The 25,640-nt window shown below is 42.1% G+C and overlaps 1 protein-coding gene across 5 annotated transcripts in view; it reads right to left on the bottom strand.

Moving 5' to 3' along the window:
* sipa1 (signal-induced proliferation-associated 1) overlaps window positions 1–25,341 on the bottom strand; it is a 44,729-nt gene extending 19,388 nt beyond the window's left edge. For 2 of the 5 annotated variants that reach the window (XM_088088257.1, XM_088088261.1), the window contains exons 1-3: window positions 25,031–25,341; window positions 1,468–3,104; window positions 53–177 (exon numbers count right to left, since the gene is read on the bottom strand). In XM_088088257.1, the coding sequence (XP_087944383.1) occupies window positions 53–177; window positions 1,468–2,575 (1,233 nt within the window). In that variant the 5' untranslated portion in view covers window positions 2,576–3,104; window positions 25,031–25,341. Of the gene's footprint in view, window positions 1–52; window positions 178–1,467; window positions 3,105–3,807; window positions 4,030–8,564; window positions 8,702–25,030 lie in introns of those variants that run through there. The other 3 variants (XM_088088259.1, XM_088088260.1, XM_088088258.1) reach the window with 3 other exon arrangements.
* Window positions 25,342–25,640: the final 299 nt, after the last annotated feature.

Below are 25,640 nucleotides of genomic sequence, written 5' to 3' on the forward strand. Positions count from 1 at the left end.
TACACACTCTGAACTTGACGAGAGCTTTGAGGAGAGAAAAGTGCCAGGTTACCTCTGTGGTGCGAAAGATGATTCTGTAATTGTACTGAGCTCCGCTGGATCCTTCTTTCTCCTCTCGACGGAAGCTGATGGCCACTGGACCGAGGCGGTCATCCATGCCGAAGAAATTCTGATGTTCTGTGATGACAATAGGGTCACGTACATACAACTGAGACAGTGTCTGGGTTAATGTAAGAGGACTGTATGAAAATTATTCAGGTAGAAAGGGGAGGAGGAATGGTATTATTTTATTTAAAACCTAATTTTGACTGCAAAACCTTCTGTCTAACATATCAAAGCAATATATTTATGGGAAACAAGTACGTGCCCGACCTTCCCCTTCTTCCTAATGACTTCTGTACACTCCCTAAATGATAAGACGATAAAACTGAAACGTATGCCATGATAACGAGTAGTAAAGTGATTGTTCATTCATGACTTACTAGCAATACAATGTGCTAACATATAATTTTAAGCTACTGCTGTATCTAACACAGACTCCATCCACTACTGGACTCTGTGTAATACTCTCCTCCAATCACGAGCACGCATTCGCCCACTGAAATTTGCGCAGACATAACCGGCCAATTGGAACATGCCAAATACATGCGGAGCCCACAGTATATATAAGATACATATGACAGTGTGAGGATCAGTGTGACTTGGTCGATTTTATGTCACGACTGGGTGTTCATCCATCGGGCTCCAACCACTGTACCAACAGAGTCCTGTACCATGCAAGATGGAACATAGGTTACGGTACTGTAACCCTGGCTCTGTTGGTACAGGTGGAGCCCTCTACCTCGGTGCCCTGTGGCTCCAGTGCCGCTCAATGAAGAGACCGTAGAAACCCAGCTGGCTCCGGTCGTTAAGATGTCAGAAAGACTAAAGACTCTTACTCTTAAATTTGGGAGAGCTGCTCATTTTTATAAATATTTTTAGACTGTCTTACAGCACAGGAATAAGATGTGTTAATTTTGAAAATAGCTGAAGTTCCCGTCTAACGTCATCTGTTAACAGAGTTCTTGGTCAAAATGACGTTGGCATTAGGTGTCCTGACACTGAATTCTGGTCACCCTACGTCACAACCTAAATTGAACCAAGTAGCAACGTCTGATGGTGTTGGTGGCCAGCTGGGATGCTGACACCATCATATGCGTCCTACAAATACTGTGGGCTCTGCACGTATTTGAGGAGTCATTCTAAGATTAGCTGATGACATTTATGCAGATTTCAGTAGTCAAACGTGTGTTTGTGATTGGAGGAGAGTTTTACCCATAGAGTCCTGTAGAGACCAGTAGAGGGCAGAGCCCGTGCTAAAAGAACCAGGGTTACAACAGCATATCTTTCTTTCTATCCCTGTAATTCTATTCTCTCCTTTGACTAAACAGAACCAAAAAAACTGCAGTTGACTTGCACAACACATACCTTTCATGTAGAAGTATTTGCGATAGTAATGGGCTCCCAGATCTGCATGCTCTATAAAGTAGTTGCTCTTGCCCTGCTGCTGGACGTTACTCTCTCTGGGCTCCTCCAGCACTGACACTGCATCGTTGGGGGTTCGCAAGCTCGACCAGAGTCCCCGCCTGCCCTGAGATCGACCCAGACCCACCTGCTCTTCTCCCCCAGTCTCATTGCGGAAGTGGGGGCAGCTGAGCAGCAGCTCGTTATCGTTGCCGTCACCTTCATCCAGCAGCAGCGACTGCTCAGGGTCATCTGTGTTCACCCCGTTGCCTCCCCCGCCCTGTGCAGGTGAGGACGGGGTGGCTTGGGAGAGGGGGCGCAGCTGGGAGGCGGCTGAAGCCCCTGAGGTGATATTCTTTTTCCGTCCAATACTGTCTCTGTTTGTGGCCGCTTCGGTGAGGTCAAACAAGATGCTCTGAACATCGTAGTGGGCAAAGTTCCTCACCCATGCCCCGCCACCGATGTTGTCATACGGACCTGGTTGAGGGATCTGAGGGGGTTTGGTCTTCTTACTGAGACCTTCAGGCTTTGGCGGCTTGGCAGGTTTTGGGGAGTCCCCTGTGGAAACAGACAGACCCCGAAAAAACCCATCAGGCTCCGGAGGGTTGCCCTGCAGTCCTAAAAGCAGGAAAGGGTCTTTGAAGCGGAGGGCGTTTGGACTCAGGGGCCCCTGGTCGTCTGTGCTCGGCTCCTGGGCTTGACTCTGTCTCTCCAGAGAGGACAGGCTGCCATATTCCCTGTGTAGCAGCACAGCACCATCCCCCTGAGCCCCCGCACCCACCTTCTCACCAACCACCCGAGCTGCTTTCCCCCCTGCCTTCCCGGAGGAGTCCAAGTCTCCTAAGGTTACATCGCTGTTACTTCTCTGCATGATGTGGCCCCGGCCCATCGACCTCAGCGTCAGCCCCACTCGGCTCGGAGTGAGGCTGTCTCCATCTGCTCCATCACCTTCCCTCCTTGGCGGCCACTCCACGACACTCGCCTCCCGTTTAGGGTCGAAGTTGACGGTGGCAATAGGCGGCCGCATGTTTTGACGGCGAAACTTGCGGATGAAGAGGTCATCTGACTGCATGGTGCCTGAGAAAGTGACTCCAGTCCAACGATCTTTTCTCCACTCTGGTCCACAGCTTTCCGCTCTCCCAGTTAAATTTCTGTCCTGGTCTCTATGGTGCTGGTGTGAAACAGGAGCACCGTGAGCGAAGATGAAAAACCCTTCTGAGTGAAAGCAACAAATATAGTCCTCATTCGCACCACTTAAGGTGTTTTTTGAACTTTATCAACCCTTGGGCTCTCATAGATGTCTCTGTGAGGTGCCACACTCTGTTTTCACAAGTCAACGAGTTCTCGAGTGTATATGAAGAGGACTGAGGTGAATGTGCAGCTGTGTCTCGCTGCAGGGGTCCGTCCAGGTGTGCAGATGTGTGTTTCGGTGGTGCTCCAGTTATGAGGTGCTCCTTCCTGCGGAGTAAGGATGAGAGAATCATCACTGGAGCTCGAGTCCTCTGTGCAGGAGAGGCTCTAGTAACCCTTCTAACATGGTGTCCAATCGTCTGCACTCTTCAGTGCCTGCTGCTTCCCTTTTGGTCTGGTCCACTTGCCACCTGTAGATAACAAAAACAAAAAAATGTCTTTTTTTAACCTCATCGTTCACCCACACTGCTGCTATCTTAATCGACAGCTTTATATTCAACTCATAGGAGCTTGTCAGAGAGCGCGCAGAAACACTGTGGAGGAGAATGGCTTTGACAAACAAGTATTGAATTCCAACAATAAAGCAGCAGGCAGGTCTGACGTGAGTTTTATTGTTGAGTAATGCCTTGTACCTCTGTTTTCTTTCATTATTAGTCTTTCCTTTACACACTTTCCGTTCCAAAGTTTCCCTAAATAGTTCCATAGCAGACTTAATGCTCGGCACATCCACCCTGCACACGCTCACAATAGACAGTATTAACAGAGGGGAGGGGGCCTTCCTGGCTCACTGACACACTGCCAACATACAAGAAATAAGTGTAAACTGTCTCCCACCCCCACATACGTTCACACACAAACAGACCCAGCTTTGTTGGTCCACACTCTCTCACCAACATTTAAAAGACTATATAAATAATAGCAACAGCAACAGAAACATTATTAACTACAGATATGTTACCATTTTCGAACAGCTGCAATTATTTTCATTACGTCAACAAAGAGGTTAAGAGTCATTTAAAGGCGACAGTTTGGTGCCAGGACTATGAAGCAGTGTACTTCCCTTTTTTAAAGTACGAATGCAATTCTTTGTGTTACGTTTTAAGTGCAGCTTACCTACAAAGTGAGTTTTGTTTCATGTACAGATCGGCCAGTTTCTGTCATCATTTGTCGCAGATGCCCCGTCTTTGGCCAAATTGACGTCAATCAGCTCAAGCTGAAACCTTTTGTTGCTCTCAAAAAGGTATGAGGCTTCTTCCTGTCTAGCTTTTTTCACATGCATCTCGTCTCTCGTGCTTGCAGCCTAAAGAGCAGGTGCAGTGGTGCATTGCTGCTACCAGAAAAGCCTCTCTCTCGCTCACACACACACACACACACACATGCAAAAATTGAGCAATGTGAGGAAGTCACAAGAAATCTTTGTTTCCCTTCCTTGCCTACTCTCACACTCTCTCCGTTTCCTCGCAGTCAGAGAATTTATCGGCAGACGTTTCCATTTTGCTGCGAAAAGCCTTTCGAAACCTGTAAACAAAATATGGAGGTTGAGTAATTGTTATCAGAGGTTATCAGTAGTTTTAGCAGTGCGTCACTGGGGCTGAGGTGTTCACATGCACTTTTATCATGTAGAAGACATTCTGTAACTCAGAGCTGCTCACTGTTAGCAGGAAGAGACTGCAGATTAAGTTTCTCTCAAAGGGTTTTTTGTAAATACTGCAGTGGATCATGCCTGCTCTTCAAAAAGAGTGGAGAAAAAAGGGTTTTACTGGGCTTTGTTATTGTTTTATATTGTCTTCTGCAGCTTTTGATCACTTTCAGCATTGTCTAGTGCCTGTTCTCTCATCATAGTCAGCACAGTTAGAGTGGTGCAGGACGTCATAGTGGAGAAGAGCAGGCATCCAAGTTTTTGTTTTGGAGCACTTAAAAATGCATGAATGCTTTTGTTTACATATAAACTATCTATCATATTTGATCTGAAGCTGCAAATTTTCACTTGCTCTCTTGAAAATACAAACTGCTTGAGCTGTGTGACATTAATATTTCAAAGGTTCCATAAAATGGAACATAAATATGTTGGAAGGACACTGTTTTTTCTTTGATAACACCATGGCAACAGTCATGTCAAAGTTTTAACAATTTATATAGAAAACAATAAAATGCATTTTAGTTTGGTGGCATGGCTCTGTAATGCTCAAAACTGACGCAGACTGTCTTTAGCCTACAATTGCCCCGGCAGAGCATGAGGCACTCAGCAATTGATGGAAATGAGCACAAATTGGGGGAAAAAAAAACATTCAAAATCCAAATAAATCTAAATGCTAATACAAAAAGGGGGTGGGAAGATGGGGTTAAATTACTGGAAACAGGCAAGATGCAAGTTTATGTATGCAGGTCCATAGTCAGGATTTTAGAAATACTGAGCCTGAATGCCCTGTGAGTTTGCATCCTCACTATAAAAACAATGCTTTCGTAAATCACAATTTATATGTTCAGTTAACTGTTTCCTGATATTTTCTTTGATTATGAAGCCTTAAAGAATGTAACTCTGGTGAAGGATTATAACATTTTATTTCATTTTCATTGCCTACAATGGTCAAATTTAGGAATACTGACTCAGAATCAGCCTTAAAAGACCTGTACATGACATTCAGACACACAGTGTCTGACACACAGTTCTCAACATGGAGGTAAATGAGCAGCAAATAGTGCTAACAACAGCACCGGTTCCTGACAAAGAAAGCAGTGTTATCATGAGGGGGAATGGAGGGTGGGCATTACGCTTCCTTGCAGACACTGTCCCAAAATGATGGATGTAGCTATACCAGTGTCACCCATTAGTTTGTGGACTCCCATTCTGAAGCCTCCAGTTTGGCATTTCAGCCATCGCCATATTATGTTTAGGGGCCAAAAGTGACAACACATGGGCGAAAGGTTGAAGCATGGGAGGAGCAAGGGGTGGATCTGACTGAGAAGCTGAGGACAGAGGAAAATCGCTATAGAGACCAAACCATTTTTATATCATGCTGTAAACATGGTTATTTCAGTCTATCATGACTGAGTATCTTCTGGAGCCTATCTCAGGTGGTCATTCAATGAACTGCAGGCTGCTGTTTGAGCGCAGTGCAGAGTGGAGAAGATTAGCTAGCCGGTGGAATACACACACAAGGACTCACATGCACTATTTGCATACACAAACAGAGCTTTTCTGCTATATTAACGTTGTGAATGTCGCATACAGCAATAATTTCTGATGATACAGAGCACATGACCTTGGTGACTTTATTGGCAGCTCGGCTCTGTGTGTACGCAGAATGGGTACCACATGTTTTGGTTAGTGTTACAAAAGGCTGTGGTCATATATGAGTGAATAATATGTGAAACACTGGAATATAAAATGACTTCCATGTCTGTCTTAACTAACTTGAGGCATGCTTCAAATTATATAGAGATGCTGCAGTGGTGCGATGAAAAAATAAATAAATAGATAAATATTTTTGTATTTTTCCAAACACCTCTGATTGGTCCCGGCTTCTCTCTCCCTGACAATTTAAGACACTTCCGGCCATGTGCGGTTCCCCATCTGACACACTGAGCAGTGGGTCACATAGAGAAGCCTCTGTGCAGCGTCTGTATGGTGCCAGGGCTGCTGACATTAAAACCCTGCTCATGTTTCTTTCTGGGAACCTGCAAATGTTCTCAAACATCATTACCCATGTGGGCACAAATGATGTTTGTCTACGCCTATCTGCAATCATTAGGTGCAGCATCATCTTCATGTTTCACAACGTCTTGAAAAGGTGTGAGCAATCAATTTTCTCCGCTGTCTCAAAGTGGGAGTGCAGATTATTGGCAGCAGGTTTGTTTTTCAAGAAAAAAAAATCACAGATTGCCTTCATGTTGTTCCAACAACAAACTGAACTTCCAGGGTTGGCCAGAAACACTCCTGCTCTCCACCAACACAGAGCGCGGGTTGAACTTGGACACTTATCACTCACCGCCTTTGTACAAATCACATATTCCTGAGCTTCTTAAGACCCCCGACCCATGAATCAGTGCTTGTTTCCATAGCAACCTGTCTAGTGCCACCCTCTTTCGATGTGGTATCCAGTCCACCAGTGCTTTATTGTTTATTCTACTCAGTGGGTGAAATGGCTCCACTTTTGCCAAACAACCCACGACTGATGATATTTGTGTCAGTGACCTCTAACTTCTTCCTCAGAAAACTACAAGACAACATCGACAACGAGGCACAAATATTATCTTGTCATGGTTTTACAGCTCGCGTCTTCTAAAACACAAGATGACACTGGAAAAAAAACAACAGTTCATAACAGTATATAGATGCTGTTTCCATTGATCTAAATGGGTTTGAAGATGGTAGGCAAAATACGAATGACAATTTAGTCTTGGCAGAAAGAAAATTGTACTTCCCACAATCCAACTGAGATCTTAGCCTAAATCAAAAACATGAGAAAAACTTAAAGTGGCACTCCACTTGAACTTACATTAGCATGTGTTATTAGCCATGCTAGGAGGCTCTAGGGATGGCAATGAAGGTCCAATTAGTTTGTGCTAGCATGTGCGAAACGACGATGCTGAACATTATAACCTGCTTTACACCAGCATGACATGCCATTGTGAGCGTTTTAGCATTTAAAAGCACAGCTGTGCCTAAGGATAGCTTCACAGAACTGGAGGCGTGGCTGTAGACTTATTCTTGTTTCTGTTGTAAACATTAACACAGTGAATGCAGTACATACTGGCAATTTAGTGTTAAACCTTTTGGTAACTTACACTATTACCATGTAGAGTGCAGTCAGGTAAAGTGGGACATCAGGTAAAGTGGGACAAATGTTTCACATCTTGAGTTCTTGGTCACATTACAGACATTATTAGCATTTTTGCCACTTGAAATTTTTTAAAATATGATGCAGGGAAACCATGTTGGCCACAGTACTCCAGAATTAGAATAAATGATAAATACACAAGCATGTCCATTGTTGACAATATGGCACCATGGAAACAGCAAGAAAAATAACAGGCAAGGCATGGCAGAAAAGCTGGATGATCTTTTTAAACGAATAATTAGGTTACATTGATGATTTTATGAAATAATAAATTAACTGAGCTATTCATAAAACACACAAACATGACAGTCCCATTTGACCTGAACATGTCATCAGAGTGAGTTCTTGATTTGATATTTTACTTAGCAAATTATATTCTTTACGGAAATACAGCAGAGATACAAATTAAGTTCTAAAAATAACGCTTAAGGCAGCCTTAAGAATCTCAAATGACCTGACTTCACCCAACTCCGTGCCAAAAGTTTAACATATCTAACACAGCCAAGATAGCATGAGTAAAACTTTTAGCAATTAGCAAACTTTATTTAATTGACACACTGAATAGTTTGACACCTTTTATATTAATTGGCTTTCTCAAAACCTCGTGACGTGCAAGCAAAGCTTGTAGTTCCTAATTAGTTTGTGGCTTGTTAGTACCTGGTGCTAATCAAAAAGTAAGCATAATACACTTAAATACAGGTACCAAAAGAAAACACTTTAAAGGCCTTAATGTTAATGTTGTTACAGATTTTAACTTCCTAATTGGTTAGAACTGAATTGCAAGTGGCTCTGAATAGGAACCGCACAGAACTCAGATCACCAAGTTATTAGCATGATTCACATCTACATCATCTCTTATGTGTTTCAGCATCTATCTGGTACAGTGTTATTAAGTTATTTTTCATCTGAGTTCACCACTGTGTGAGGGTAATAACCACATTCCCTTTGAATCAGAATCAAGTGCAGAAACAGAAAACAGGACTTTGTGGAAAGGAGACAAACATTTTAAAAGACTAGACATTTTCTTACCATTACTGATTTGCAACGTCTTCAATCAAATCTTTAATAGTCCGGATTCTAAAGTGCATACTACCTCCGCATCAACAGTGACCTCCATTTGACTAGAAACTGTCTTCTCTCTGTATTATTGCTATAGAGAAGTGTGTGATATACCTTACAAAGAGATACAAAGTGAAGAGGAACTAAAGTGTTTAGTCCCTGCCCCCTCAAGTTTCAGCTCCATTTATTTGGGAATCCATTGTTTCACATTCTCAGTAAAAATTTCTGCCGCATGCATCAGACTGCTAATTTAAATGTCATTGTACATCTTCCCCACAAAACAACACTGAAGCCTTGTCATTTTAAACAACTACCTTTTGATCCAAAACATTGCTACCCTAGAAAAACCAACATACATTATTGATAACCAGCTTAATGTTTTCCCAGGATATTTCAGGCTTACGAGCAATATCAGTTTGGCTTAAACCAAACCCTAATATGATCATAAATGATCATTTTGTAGTAGCAGGACTGACTGAGTGGCAATAAAAAAGAACTTAAGGATATTATGAAAGCTTGAGACAATAAACAGCAACGGGAAGCTCTGTTTTCCAAAAGCTTTCAATACAGCTGATTATTCTTTGATTGTAAACGTGCATGGCTTTAAATGTGATGATGCTGCATCTCCCTGGTTTGAACTGATCCCAGAGCAGGACACAATATCAGAACTTCTTATTTTTTAATTGGTTCAGTTTGTATTTCTCCAAAAACTGTCATGTCGAACTAAAAAGGAACCAGTGCAGTTGTTTATTTTTTCCTTGAATACAGCCGAAAACAGTCTAAAACTAAAGAAGGTTACCATTCATTGTGGTATAGCTGCATTATTTCTTAACATATTCAGTACATAATGTCATATCATAAAACAGGAGGTCATTGCCTATACAAGGATCACTGCTATTGACATTATTGGGTCAGGAGAGACCTTCTGCTTCGAAGAGGTGAATTTACAGCTCACAGCAACTTAATACAATACAGTCTCTGGCTTTTGTTTGATATCTAGCAACAGCAAAAAATGTTGTTGCACATTTATGACCTGTCACCTTGTTTACTATATTACATGAATGCCACTGTCACACTAAAGACCCTGCAGCGCCCATTTAAACTTTAAAATTTGTACGGAAAACAAAGCAAATTTCAAATATTCATACTGAACAGCCAAGTCCGGTTTGACTGGCATAATTCTGAGTCGGGTACAGTCCTATAGTTAACAATGCTGTAGGAGCTTACTCACTGAGACTGCTTAAAGGGAGACCAGTGGGTGGCCACCATATTCCCATCCCACCATCAGGACGGCGTTACCAGCGGTAATCGAGTATGAGCAGTGCTGCTATAGTTAGCTAGCTTACCCTTGACCCAGCTGGTGTAGAGTGGTCAAAGCTAATATTAACTAACTAGTGGAGACCAGAGGGTTGGCAATGGCCACCTTGTTTCAGCATGTTAATGCAGCCAGCCAGCTGTCTGTCAGCAAAGCCAACAGAAAATAAAATACAACACAAAACATTTACATCACAAAATATTAAAATGTCACCACCTCTAAATAGGTTGCGCTTTGAAATGGGGAGCTAAAGCTCACTGACTTAATAGAGCAGTAGACTACTGGGTGATGGGCTATCAAAAGAAAAGTGAACCAAAATAGACATACCTTCACAAACATACACTGAACATTTGACCCAAGAAGAAACATTGCTGAGAACATAAAAAACATTGAAAGGGCTCTTTAATGTGTTATATTATGAGGACATTGAGCTGTGGAACATGGGACCCTGGGTACATTGATAAGCTCCTGACACTATTATCATGAAATATCAGATAGCAACACATACTATCCTTTTTCCTGTATAAGAAAGCATATACTCTGTACAGTTATAGTTGCATGCACTTGCCCACGTTCACAGTGCACACACACGTACGTCAGCACCACAGATGATGCAAACTGCGCATGACCTCTAACGCTCCCTGAGCCACAACTCTACCACCACATCAACAGAAACTTCACCCTTTACTCGGCTGCTTAGCAGAAACCACTTAAACATTTTGTATTAAATGACTTTAAGGAGGAACTGCATTTAATTTGATCTGCTGACTTTTGGCATGACTTAAATCTCCATGATCTGGTTGTTTTGCCATATACACTTCACAGACTCCATATGTCATCTGTGTCTCAATGGTCTGTCATTCTCCTGCCTTTCATCCACGCTGACTGACGCTGATTCACCACATGAATCCAATCATGGATCATAACTCTGACATGTATTCATATGGTCAGACTTCTTTTTATAAAAACAGCTGCATTCTCAATAGTTTGCAGACAGTATATGCAGTGCTCCTTAAGCATTGCATCAATTTAAATAATAAACAGAATAAAACTGTGTCTTTTTCTCTGTTTTCTGCCACAGGATCAGCACAGGAGGGATGACCCAGACACGCTGCTGATGCTCTCCAGGATTGTTTTTGAAAGATTTGGAGCGTTCACTAAAACACTCTGAGGATGCTGCCCTCCGCAGATCCTCTCACGGTACCGGAGCCGCTCTGTGTCCCAGAGAAACTCAATAATGCATGTAGACAGCAGTGTTTAATCCTGCATCTCGGAGCTTAAAGCTCTGTTAGCAGCCAGTGGACAGTAATTATCTCGGTATTGTGCTCACATGCTCTAGATAAACTAGACTTTATTTTAGTGCTGAAAAATCAATTTCTTTGTGTGCTGAGCTCCATCGTGTCCATCAGAGGTGACGACAGCACTGGGGCTGCCTCAAAACCTCGGAGCAGAAAGGAAAATGCGAAATTACACTGTGGAGCAGCAACATTATTTCTGCTTCAAAGCATTATACCTCTGTGTATAATTTATTTTCTTCTTTATTTGAACTACATTAGATGCTTGGTTTAGATGTCTGGTTTAAGTGATGATAGTAAATGATGTCCACTTCCATGTCAAAGGGAAACTTAAATATATTTTTCAACCTGGCCCCATTTTCCAAACTCTTTGTGACTAATTGGAGACATATTTATGAGATAGGTCCAGTGTAAAGACTGCTGCAGCTGGCAGCAGTGAAACAGGCTGCAATGTAACCACTGTGGGCACGTTAATTTACATCCGCTAAAAGTGATTGTTTTTGCCACTTAGATCATTATTCCAAGTGTCGTACAACATTTTGGAAAGCACCCTAAAGACATAGACTTTTTTGATAAGACAAATATTGTTTTTGTATAACCAGAAACATCTCTGAAATCACTTGCCAAACCTCCATTTAAAAACAGTCGTTTTATCTTAAAACACACTTCATTCAAAGTTGACAAAACAAGATAAAACACAAAGCTGTCTTGGTTTGTCTTTCCACTGTTTCAGCAATTACCAACTCTGGTTTGGTTGAACTAAACTCGTAATTCCCCCAATTAGATATGAAAACATGCATCTATTAAGGCTAAAATTATTTTTTTTAACTGATTCTGGTGTATTTGGCTGTGTCAATTTTGAGGCTGTTTTTAGTTACACAAAAAGGATCTTACTCTTTCGCAAAAAGGTCTTTCTCTTGAGGGATCCTTTCCATTGTGTTGTTAGACACAATCTGAGAGTGGCAAACACAAGCAATCCTAGTGGATGTAAATGGACCTTGCATAATTGCCCCAAATGGTTACGCTGCAGCCTGTTTTGCCACTTGCGGCTGCAGTGGTCTCACTCAATACTAAACCAATTTCAAAAAATGTCATTCTCATTAGTCACTTGGGTCCAAAAACATGTGAAAATAGGGAACAGGTTGAAAATTGCGGAAGTTACCCTTTAAGTCCAGGACAAGGTTAATGGGCCTCTGGTGTACAGCGTGAGGACACAAACTGAAGTCAAAGAAGAGTCCTTTTAAAAGCATAGTGTTTTGGGGAAGTCATGGTCGCTTGACTTATTTTGTACCCGCTCATGCAAGTCTGCGTCCTGTGAAACAGGAAGAGATGAGTGACTTTTGATCCCTGAGAGGATGGGTGTCGTCATCGTTTCTACACTTCCACACCTATGGCAGACTGGCTGCAGTATGAATAAGCAGCCTTTTTTGCCGGTAACTGAGGTCGACTTAACCTCCACCCATGTGTTTTTATCATAATTAACGCTGATGTGGCAGTCATTTGAAGTATCTAATGGTAAAAAAAAAAAAAAAAAAGATTGCGTCCTGATATAGAAGATTGAGATTGGATCTGTTTTGTCCTCAGGTGAAGCTGCAGAAATCGGCTTAACAGCTTAGCAGCAATTAGATGTGATCAGTGACAAAAGTTGTGCACTTACTGCAGCCTTATCAACTCCATCACATCAAGTTGCAGCAACTGCTCAGACTTGCAACTCAATGTTGTGCTTGTTGCCTTTCTGTTTGAAAGAACTGAAGCTGTGACATACGCCTCCATGCCTCCACATATTAGACAAGCAAAAGCAGCAGGCTGTTTTGACATGTGACATTAAAATGATAAGTAAAGATGGAGGAACCGGCACTGACACCAAAGTCCGGTTACTGCACCTCAGTGAACATCTAACCAGGCGAGTAAACGTCCAGCTTCACAGTCTGGGGGTCAGCTGTGGCGCTGTCTATCCTCCTAGTTAAAAGCTGCCTTGCCAATTCTTAACCACAAGGTCTAAATCAACTCCTAATAGTGATTGATTTTGGGGAATTTAAAGCTGAGCTCAGTCTCACTCTCATTTATTGATCCCACACAGCCCTGACATATATGAGATCAGGTTACATCCTTGCTTTTGCTCCCGATTGAGTGATGCTTAACTGACCTAGCTGCAATGCTTTTAAGAAGGTAAACGTGTATTAATGTGGCTGGATCTGATTCAGAAAATGAGTTCATTCTAATGCCCAACGCTTGCTCTAGGCACCCTCAATCCCCTCCTCACCCCTCCCTTACCACACTGCGGACAGTGAACTGGGCCAAGTCCAGAGGCTGCTAAGTGGATGGTACTGCAGCACTCTCCTTTTCGTAACATGTTTTATCTCTCTTTTTTATTCAAACAGTTTGCAAACGTCAGTCTCAGCTATTGGTCCCCAAAGACACATAAACCTGCATCCCTGGCAACCGGTGCTCAACGGGCCGATTGATAAAGAATAAAAAAAAAGGAGGAATAAACGTCAGGGTGGCTGGAAAAAGACCAGGTTTTTTAAGGGATTATTTTGAGCAATATTTTTGCGAGCGATATTTTGCAGTGACAGAGGCTGTGGCACTCAAACTGTAACCCGCAGTTTAATCCTGTGATTGATAAACATCCTGCACATCATTCATACCTTAAATATGACACATGCATCATCACTACTGCTTGGATGCTGCTGTCTCAGTTCTCGGTTTAATGATGTTTTCACAACACTTCAAGGTGATGCTGCTGACAGATAACAGACGAGCGGTTACATCATTTAAAGAAGTTGTGGTTTTCCTATGACGACTGAAGTGTCACAAGTTGGGATGCCAACTCTTATGCTGTGAAATGCCAATAATATTCACGAGCGATTCGTGACCATTTCTTTGCCCGCCATGTTTATGCATTTATGACTCCAAGTCGGAAACTGGTGTTCTAAAATAATGTTGTTATCAATGTTAATAAACTCAGCATGCTTTATGGGTAAAAGTTTGCTTGCTTGTTATAGCTAAGAGATACATACAACTAAAATGTGAAACTACTAAAAGTAAATGATGGCTACTAGGAACAAAGAATATCATTTTTTACTGTCAATTGTTGACACTGTTTCCATGCTTTCCGCCATTTCTGCTGCGCTTAAATGACAAGTAAAAATTACAACTCAGCAACTATCATCCAAATTTCCCACTTGTAATTACTCACTTGGGAGGGCCTTTCATGTGCTTATAACTTGTAAATATGGTAAATATTGTGAATACGATATTTCTGAGGAGCACACGAAGACAGCATAACACCACCTCAAAACTGTTGCTGTTGAAACATAGTGGCCACCCTCCAGTCTCCCTCAATGTCGCCTGGACGAATAAGTAACTTTTGAGCAGCAAACCCCCTTTGGCATTGTTCACTATTTATGTTAGCACTGTTATCGCCGTTAGCACAGACAGTGGTGCTGCTGGGACAGCAATATGAGCAGTAATTGCAAAATAACCTATGCTACTAACAAGCTTCCGGCTGACTCCGGTGGTGCAAAGTGCAGAGCGACTACAGCTAACGTTGGCTAACCTGCTGAGACCAGAGGGTCTATTTCTGCATATTACTGTCAGCGAAGCCTACAGAAAATAAAATAACAGGCAAGACATTCACATCACAAAACATTAAAATGTCACCACCTCTAAATGGAAAGCACTTAGAAATGCGGTGCACAAGCTCCCAATGAATAAGAAAGTGTCTTATGTGTTTCACATCATTAACCAGTTAATGGGTATACACTGAAAGAAAAATTACAATAAATATCCCTCATCACAACACAGGAAATCTAAAGTGAGCCACACCTTCTTTGTCAGTTATGTGATGCTAGCTGGATCTTTCAGGGTTAGTGTTTTAAATAATATGCTGATATTTACTTGTCCTGTTTGAAAGAAGGGTCATGATGAGCTCCAACATGTCTGGAGAGGAAAATATTTCAACCAGTGGAAATATTAAAAAGGCCAATCAGCAGAAAGTGTCAGTAAAATGCGGTCTTTGTCTGCAACAGCTCTGCTGTGTAGCGCTGTTGTTATGTGGAGGTCAAAGCTCCCTTTAGGCTCCACAGTAGGACAAAGCATCATCTCCACACAATCGAATACTTTTAATTTGAAGGAGAGCTGTCCTCCTATAAATGTGTCCTTGAAAATTTGAAAATAAAGTCTTCTGCCTAATAAATTATTAATGAGGCTGGGTGAGAGGGGCGAGGGTTACCGAGATGTTAATTATTCATTGGTCGGTTGCTCCCTTGTCCACTCTGGAACCGTCTGGGATGCTCACACAGACACACACAAACCAGAGCTGATTTGTTATGTCTTTTATCTAAGTCTGTGTCTGACTTCCTTTGTGCACGTGTGCTTCATGTCTTACAGTAAACCATATGCTTGAGGTCATATACCGTATGACTTCAGTGGCATCTGGTCCAGTTTCAGTTCTTTTTTTTGTTGTTTTTTTTTTTGTAGAGACGAGGTTTTGCTGAGAAAAAACAAGCAGCAGGGAGTCAGAGCAGCAAATTTGAATGCTTCACAAATCAATGCATGCCGACTTTGTTGTATTATTTTTTACTCATAGCGGATGCATAATCAGTGGACGTCCCCCTGCAGTCCATGCAAGGAGGAAGTATGCTCTGAAAAGCTTCTTCTATAGTATTGTCCATGTTAGAAACTCACTTCCTCTTGAAATAAATAGTACAACCTTAAACTGATGCACACTCAAACACAAATTGAAGCGCTATTGTTTCAACACAACCTACGTGCCATTCTGCTGCAGTAAAAGAAAGCACCTAAGTGGCGCTATTGTTTGATATGTTATTTGCCATGACATCAACACTGTGTGCTGGCAGAGCACTGCCACTTCCTATCTGAAAATACACCTTGTGGCAGGCCGTGTGTGTGACGGAGAGACAATTTAAGGCCTAAATGTGAGACGGTTTGAGTGCATGCGCGTCTTGGTGTGCCTTTGCTGACTCCATAAAAGCCTTATAGATGTGGCACAGTGTCCACACATTGACAGGAAGAGCAGCTGTCCCTCTGTGACCGCCCTGTGTGTGTGCATGTGTGTGTGTGACAGGGAAAGGAACTGACCCTCAGCTTCATGACTGCATCTATTATGTTGAGACAGGGTTCACTGTTACTCCTCCGTCATCGGTGTAACCAGTTCAGAGGCAGAGGAGAAGAGATTGCACAATATTGCTTCAATAGCTCTCTGAACTGTCCCTCTACCTCGTCTGCTTTCAGAGGAAGAGACGCTGACCTCCTCCGCTTCCTCACTGTCCCTATTGTCCGCTGAAATGTAGCCGAGTGCCCATGAAATGGCTGCGGCGCTAACAGCATCCACACTCATCCCCGCCTCTCAGCTTAAAACCTTTTGTTTATGAGGGAAAATCTCTGAAAGCTGTCTTCAGTTACTCTGAATAAGCGTTGCTTATAACTTCAAGGTGCTGCAGAAAGGCCAGTTCTAATTGTTGCCATCAAACTAACAACCTGCACCGGTTCAGCTTATGTGCATTATGATCTTAAGCCTTTTTTCCACCAGTAGTCCATTTCAGTTCAGTTTGTTACACATGAGTAAGGTTATTTTTGAGTTTCCATTGTTATGAATAACAACAATAGAAGCGTTCCATGCTGTGCCATTTTTCGTCACCTCTCAGTTGTGGTACGTAGCACACTGATCAAACACGAGTGGAGCTAGAAACACTGCAGTCAGTGGATTGGTCAATAGCGAATCGACACTTTTGCTTGGACTACGGTGGACTGTAACCACTGTTCCTACAATGGCAACTTTACATGTACTACTCAACTATAACTAGAAAATGAAAGGATGTTTTATGTTTATTAGTCAAAAGCATGTGTTGACAATGTCCTGAATAATTCAACACACCTTAAATGTCGATATAATAACTCCGATCATTACATTAGTTTTCATCGTTTCTCTTGCATGACATACTTTTGTATATGAATTTCAGCCGCTTTTTGCGAACTGCAAATATTGTATTTTCTCACTTGGGGAAAAAAAAGTGTCAGTGTCCTTCCCATGCACTCTGACATCACTGCACTGTTGCTCGGCTCGAAACACATAAGCCTGCTATTTTTTGATCTTAAAATGTCGTGCAACCCGGTTCCAGGGACAATTAGCAAGGTGCAAACGTCCTCGCTGAGGAGAATATATTTAGCGAAAGCTGGACTGAGCAATGATGTGGCTATTACCATCACCTACACTTAAGAGTACCGATTCACGGTTCAAAACAGATTCACGGTTGTCTACACAGGCTGCAAACTCCTATCATCATTTTGGAGAAATAAAACGTAAAACGGCCTAAGTGATTATTTGATGTGGATGGTCACCCAGATACCCTGTGATACTTCCATTTTGTCACCACAAAACAAAATTTGTAAGAATGCTATAATTATGAATATCATTCCCCAAATATAAGCAAGTGTAAATCTAGGTTATGCGCTCTTGCAATACAGTATAAAAACACTGGAAGAGATGTGCAGCAGTAAGTCTTTGGACTCAAGTCCCGAGTCAAGACTGTCAATTCCCAAGTCCAGTCCCAAAGTCCTAAACTTTGGGTTTCAAGTCCTTAACAGGTCATAATGAGCTCTTCACTAAACATAATGCCATATTAACAGATAAATAAAATATTAATAATAAATTAATAAAATAAATAATTAATAAAAATCATGAATGCTTTTAAAAAATTGTATTTATTTGTTAGAACATGATTGTTCAAGCAAATATGACTGAATTAAATCATAAAAAAGTAGTGCTTACATTGCACTTTCATAGCATACAGCAATACTAACCAGTACCTTAACAGAATTAATTTTGAATTTTTTTGTCCTGTCTTGTCGCATTTAACTTTCTCATATTTAAAAACTCTTTATATCTTTCTCTTCTCAATAAGACATTTTCTGTGAGACTTGTAATATTGAGGTTTTATGTCTAAACAATACAAAAAGATTAATGTTAGCATCAGGTGATTAAAATACACACCTTTTAGCCTTGAGCTTAGGGGAAAGTATCAAGTCAAAAGGCTCAAGTTCAAGTGAAGTCACAAGTCACTGATGAGGAAGTCCAAGTCAAGGGGCAAGTCTTTATGATTTTGTCAAGTTGAGACTAATGTCATCAAATAATTGACTGAAGTCTGACTTGAATCAAATGTGTGTGTCATGTGAACCTCTGGCAACTACTTGACCTACCTCTAAAAACTATCTCTAGCTAGTTGCGCAAATGTAAAATGTAAAAGGTCCAAAAATCATGAGTATCCTTACACACTATTGTGGGGGGCTCACTTTACATCTGCACATTGCAGGCATGCACTTGCTGCAGTTTACAGCCTCTCTCCTGCCTGGTGGCCTTGTGTCATTTACACCAGCAGCTCTGCACCTTCTGACCTACATAAAAGACGAGCTCATGCACCAATATGCTCACTGTGGTGATGCAGATAGCTGCTGATTTATTGTGATGCTATGGACGCTATGGCCATAAGAGAGAGCGTGCTCTGTAAGTCCTTGGCTTTTTCACTTGTGAATGAAAACACACAACACGTCACCAGCACACTGCATCGTGTGAATTACTAAATGCTTGCACAGAATGATTCAGTGAGCCATTACAGACAGAAACCTGCTCAGAAGTTTATCACTCTGAGCCTGGAGCCAACGTTATTATTTCTGGTGCTAATTTTTCTTTACTAAAGCATAAAATTGACACATAACCGCCGTGACTGCGAGGCAAGTATTTGTGTCACATTTAAAAAAATGACCAGGAATATGAAACATGTGAGAGAATATAATTTCAAATCAAACGTGTGACACCGCTCCCCTCTCCCCTCTCTCCTCCTCTGAGGTCACAGTCAGTTCCGTGTGTGCGGTCGCTGTGAGAGCACACAGACTTCGCAGCACCGAGTGGCTCAAACTGCTCTCGCCTCTCACTTCTTTATTAGCGATGCCTTTTACATGTAAATGAAACAGTTGAGGCTGTGACTTCCTCCTCATAGTTGTGACAGAACAGAGAGGCCCCTCAGTCATAAATAAATACGCTGATAATCTCTAATATTTCATGCTTCAGGCCAAGAATAGAATATACCTCATGAAGGTATTTCTACCCTCCTCTCAGCGCGGGATGTTTTCTGCCTTTAAAAAAAAAATCTTTATCTGCTAAGAATGGCGATGTAGTGACGTGGTGCGAGCGTGAATGGTCGGTCCTGGTTCGCTTTCAGTGGCTCTGAATACCCTTGAGTGCACTTCTCCTATAATAGCAACATGAACAATGAGAAGGAGCCACTGCACCGCTTAATGGTTTAATGTATGTATGACATAACTGAGGGGGACATTGTGATTAAGGACAATAAGCTGTGATGTGTTTCTGAAAGGGGACTTTTTAGAACATGCGAACGTGGTATATGCGAATGGATTTCTATACATCTATGTATGTCTAAATAGAAAATGTAAGTATTGACAGCACTTGCTTACATAAATATGTCTCATAAAGGCAGCAGCGTCTGCATATTTTAGGACTATTACATCAGGGGTTTGTTGGAAATCCATGGTTCAGTTTCTTTTTTCTACAGAAAGTACAACGATCATCAAATCTATTACATCATTTATTTAAAAAGGTTGAAAACATCATTCATCAACAACAATTACGTTTTTTTGGTACTCAAAGCACCTATTTCTTTGTTCACCCTTGACTTCACGCTCGCACAGCCGATGGATTTTGTGATTGCTTTCAGAAAAGGATATTAATGACTATTATTCCTTTGTGTCATTTGAAACATTTAACAGAATTGCTTTGTGCAGACAGTGGGTGTTCCAAAATCATTCAGGGACATTATTAAAGCTTAAATGGACAAAAAGACAACAGTGATTCTGCAGCCATTGAGAATTAACTCCCCAGATGATAAAAACAATCTCACTCAATATTTGTCTGCTAATTTATCTCGACTGTGCAGTCCTTCTCAGGGGCGTCACAGTGGGGCTGATTACTTATGGGAGGTGGGGCCCACAAACAACTTGGAATAAAAAGTTTTGTTTGGAATATTTTATTTCTCAGGAAAAAAATGTCATTACTAAATTAAAATTGGGTAAATAAAGTGACTGACAGACTGAATTTTTTATTTAAAAAAAAGTAATGGAAGCTCTCCGAGGCCCGTCTTACCCCTTGCAAGACACAAAATGGCTTTTTCCACCACTGCCTGAGGATTTGTTTTTAAACACAGCTAGAAGCACGTAAGTGACTGCTTATGTTGCTGCAGCACCAACATACACTATCATGTCTTTCCTGGAAAGAGACAACAGGGTTCCAAAAACACAAAGAAAGAAAGGAAACAGAAAGAAAGCAAACTGAGGAGAAAGACACTTTTGACTGACTATATGATTATGTCCTCAAATGAAAACTTTATCAACAGCCTTTTAATCCTTTAAGTTTTCAGTCTGCTCACTTTAATCATTTTTAATAACTCAAAATCACATGGACTGTAGTAGGATAACCAAAAGTGTACATGCAATGTAATTACAAAACAATACTTTGCATATATGTATCAATACTGTGCTGTATTCATTATTGATCATAGAAACTATTTATGAATAGTGTCCAGAATTTGGTGCTACAGCCTTGGTCCTACTCTGCATAGTACTACTGGACAACTAAAAAGAAAAAAAAAATAGGGCAACAGCCTCTGGACAAAACCAATGAGGCCTGAGACTTTGCGACTAGCGGCCAACAGGGGACAGGTGACAACAGAGAGCACAAGCTAAGAGGATCCACCCAGAGGCTTATTCTGCCAGCATCCTGCCATTTGATGAGGAGAAGGCTCCGCCTGTCCAACTGCCTTCCTCGCTGAGCCCCCACAGGGAGCCTGCCGGGGTGTAGCCATGCAAAATGGCTCCAAACGAGAGGGATGATACGATGCTGACTCAGACCAGAGCAAAATCTGCCTGGTAACCTCACAACGTGTTTGTCTAAAACTCAGTGACTGAGTGCAAAATCAGATCAAAGTCACTTCATGCTGCATTTTGGACAACCTAAATGTCCAAATATACATACACAGACCCTCTTGTAGGGTGCAGCACAAACCGGAACCAACTTCAGGAATTTTTGTAGCCTGCATTTTCATTGTATTGTCAAGTGAAGACTGCTATTTGCCGACAGAGAGTCATTTTAGAAGTCACAGTATCATTAAGTAGAGAAAGAGGACAAACGATGTGAGCTAAAGTTTAAATCCTGGCAGACAAACAGCATAAGGAGCTATTAGCCGGGATCTATCGGCCCTGACAGTGACTCAATCTCAGCGCTTAGCTGTGATGCTGCTAACAAACTGCCATCATCATTATTCAGTGTAAAGCACACAAAGGTTATTCACTTCTCCACCTGCATTTAAAAAGGGCAAAAAGCAACAACAACGCTCTCCTCTACAGTTGTTAGTGTCTCTCTGTGATTGCACGAGCACAATGATGATTTTTGATGTCAGAGGTTACGACCGGCATTAAGCAGCGACTGAGGGAGCATTTAGGATTATTTTAATGGCTCTGCTAGACAATAAGCACCATGTCTGAATCCACACACACATGTACGTGCTCATGCTCTCTTGGCTCTTGTTTGGTGCAGGAAATAAAAGTAGGCCGATCGATTCAAGAGTCTCCTCTGACTCTGCTCCCCTCCTACTCAACCTGGAATAGCACCACAGAAGAAGCCTCTCATAGGAAAAGACGCCCCTCGGTTGTAAATTATTGCACTGAAAAAGCACAACTCTTGTGCATGTATGCTATTTTTTTGCTCATGGACATTTCAGTTTTTTATCTATGAGCTCGACTTCAAAAAAAGTATGAGAGTCTTTTTGGACTTTTTCAGAGTTTCACATATTAAACGTGTCAAATAGCTGCACTGCCTCCAGTTTGAATGCTGCTGGACTGAAAAGCAGCAGACTGAGTGCCAATACATTCATGCAAATGCTTCGTGAGGACTGACCGTCAAGTGTCAAGTGTGTCCAGAACAGATTAAATTCAAGATACAGGATTTCCCCTACACTCATTTACTTGTGGTGGCCCATCACAAGTAAAACATCTGGCGCCACATATTGATTTTATATGTTTGGAGCTGGACCGTTAGTCATTAGGAGCTCTTTTTATATATATACCGATCGTTCACCACTTTCGAGCACAGACCCTACTCTGGGCACAGATGGAGCAGGATATCACCAGGCAAAGTAAAAGTAAAACTTTGATAAATCGCGCTGGGTCATTGCTTTTGATTTTGCTCACCTCTGCAGCAGCAGCAGCTCCTCTTATCCACTCCACTGATCTAATCAGCTGACAGGATCCATATATATATATATATATATATATATATATATATATATATATATACCATATCCCACCCACAACTTAAACTCCTCAAACTGCTGCTGAGAAAAAAAAGCATGACAAGTTTCACCTGCACTTCTACCACAGACCCACAAAAACATCAAAATTCAGAGAGGGGGAACAGAATAAAAAGACACACACACAAGAAAAAAGTAAGTTTTCACCTACCGCCACACACAGATTATAATTCTGTGGGAAACACTCAGATGTGCCTGTAGGCTAGATGTTACAGTATCCAAACTGGAGCAAAAACAAATACTCAAATAATCATCTGGGGTTTTTTCTATAGATCAATCATTTAAGTCATTTTTTGAGCAACAACATCAAACATTTTCTGATTCCAACTTCTTGAACATGATGATTTGCTCACTTTCCATGATAGCAACCTAAATATATTTGGGTTTTTAGAGTGTTAGTCAGCCAAAACAAGCAACGTGAACGTCAGCTCTGTGAGATTATGATTTTAGCAGCCGAACAGCTAATTGAGAGCAACAGATTGATCAATGGTGAACACTTGGAAATTAAATCGTTAGTTGCGGCCCTAATCCAAACATCTCTAATGCCTCATTACTGCTCACACATGAAGATGTGACTCCTTACTAATAGCAGGTGGACACGCAATTGTCATACATGTGCTCGTATGATTTGATTATGGAAAATAATGAATACTAAGTGGCACTAATTGCTAAACTACTTTACCAATAGAGTGTATTTCCATCAGTTTGACTTAAGAAACATCTCTCCAGGAGAGAGGGGAATTAATGAAGCAGGTTTGTTTGTCAAAAATTCTATCATTAAATTTTCATTGAGGTGGATGGCAAATTGTGGACTACAGGGGGCACAATGGTTTCACTTATTCTGGGATTAGTAGGCCTTTAAATTAAATTTTGATTGGGTGCACCAGCTCTGTCAAATATTACACTGTGAAGTACTCTGGACAATGTTTGATAGATACACTGACTGAGAATGTGACTGTTCTGATATAAACTGTAAATGCAGCGCGGTGGATGGCAGCAGAGCAAAAGTCAGACAGCAGCTGAGTTGGATGAAAAGGCTGCATACTGTTAATACTGTTCTGCCACTGCACCTCATGCACACACACACACACCATAAAGAACAACTGTGAGTGCATTAAAGAAAGTGGATTTTCACACACACACAGCCGAACACAACCCTGAATTCAAAGTTACCCCTGATGAAAAACATCACACCCCCCTGCCAGGAACACAATGCCATCAAGTCACATTCAGGTATCACACTTTGTTCCCTCCATCACGTCAAGTCGAGCTGCATTTTATTGTTTAAAATGCTAATGTCAACCACAGTGAACACCACACTGAATGAGGAGCCATGCGGCCCAATGTAAATTAAATGGCCCGTCCTTTGAGTGCACTGGCTTATGTAAGCTGCTTGTCTCTCTACCCCCCCCCACCCCCCAGCTCTCCATCCATGCCTTTCTTTCCCTTCAGCAGCCTTATCCATCCCCTGAAACCCAAACGTCTCGTAAACACACAGCCCCATCCTAAATTGGAGAGTGCAGGGGGGGGGGCTGTGGCAAGGAGGGGAGAGAAGGAGGAGGAGGAGGGGGAGCCTGACTCCCGCATCCCTCATTTTCTCTGCCACCTTGAAAACAACACCCCAATTCCGGTTGTGCTTCTCCATTCCATCATTGTTTGTGCACTCACATGCAGTGGTGTTACAATGCTTCACACAAACCCCCCCTGCACGCCGCACTGCACTGCTGACTTTTCCATCTTTATCTTTGAACATATGGATATAAAAAAAAGAAAAATCCCGGTCCTCTTTTTGTTCCTGCATCTTCTTTCTCTCTGTCTCATTCTCTCTGTGTCCCTCCATCCATCCATCCATCCTCTCCCCTCCTCTCCTCCCTCCTCCACCTTGCCCTCATCTCTGAGTCCTGCAGCCACGAGTGCTCTACAGCACGGTTTGGCTTCTTGACAATGTCATAACAGCGTTTTTTAAGACAATCCTGCCTTGTTGGAGGGTGCACAATGGAGAGAGACAGGAAAGATGATGGTGGGGGGGGGGGTTAGTGTCGGGAGAGGAGGAGGAGGGGAGGTCAGGGGATGAAATGCGACAAAGGTTGTGAGCTGGATTCAAACCTAGGATGTCGCGTGTATATGGTACATGCAGGGCTCGCTGGGTAAAATGCATTTTTTAAAGGGCTGATGGCAACACAATGGGTAGAGAGGCAGAGGACGGACGAGCTGGATATCATAATGCCATTATTTCAATCCTCTATTGCTCTCATACATTGTCTCTGGCTGGATTGTGTGAGTACAAGAGCATGCCTTTACAGAGGTATGTGACATACACGGTGTGCGGATCCATCCATCTGAATTCATTATCATCAGAACGAGGACACGGGGAGGCTGGAATGTGAATTCTCCATAATCTCGAGACAGAAAAGAAAAAAGGCTTACCTCCACATTTCAGCTCTGCTCGACCCTGCCTTGTTTCATCCTGTTCCTCTCTGCCGACTCCCTCCCCTTCTCTCCCCATGACAGCATTTTTCTGCTATCTATCTCCACGGTGAGGCTCTCTCTCCTCCTGCCGTCAGTTCCTCCTGTCTGCCGTTCTCTTCCTCCTTCCGAAAATAAAAATAAAACAACACACACTTCCTGATCTCTGTGTCTACCGGCTCCTCTATTCTGTTGTTAAAGTCAAGGGGCAGGTTGATTTGTGCTGTCCTCCTCCCCTCTTTCTCTCCTTCTCTCGCACTGATTCTATTCCATTCACATCACACTAAAGCCAACCCCCTCTTTCTCCTCCTCCTCCTCCTCCTCCCTCTCTCTCTCTCTCTCTCTCTCTCTCTCTTACACAGCTTTACCCGGCTCCTCTCTCCTCCCCCCCCTTCCTCATCTCCTTGTCAGAGAGGTTGAGGCAGCGACGGACAGCCAAGAGGAGAGCTCTCTGTGTCTTAAACTGAGGATTTAAAATGCTCTCAGTGGCAAGACTGTCAATTTAAAAACGTGCTGAATCAAGGGCGTATAATAACATGACACGCACCAGCAGGAACGTGGAAAATCAGAA

This window comes from Plectropomus leopardus, chromosome 15 (genome assembly GCF_026936395.1).
Source record: "Plectropomus leopardus strain MGB_pleo_1.0 chromosome 15, ASM2693639v1, whole genome shotgun sequence".
Taxonomy (NCBI): domain Eukaryota; kingdom Metazoa; phylum Chordata; class Actinopteri; order Perciformes; family Serranidae; genus Plectropomus; species Plectropomus leopardus.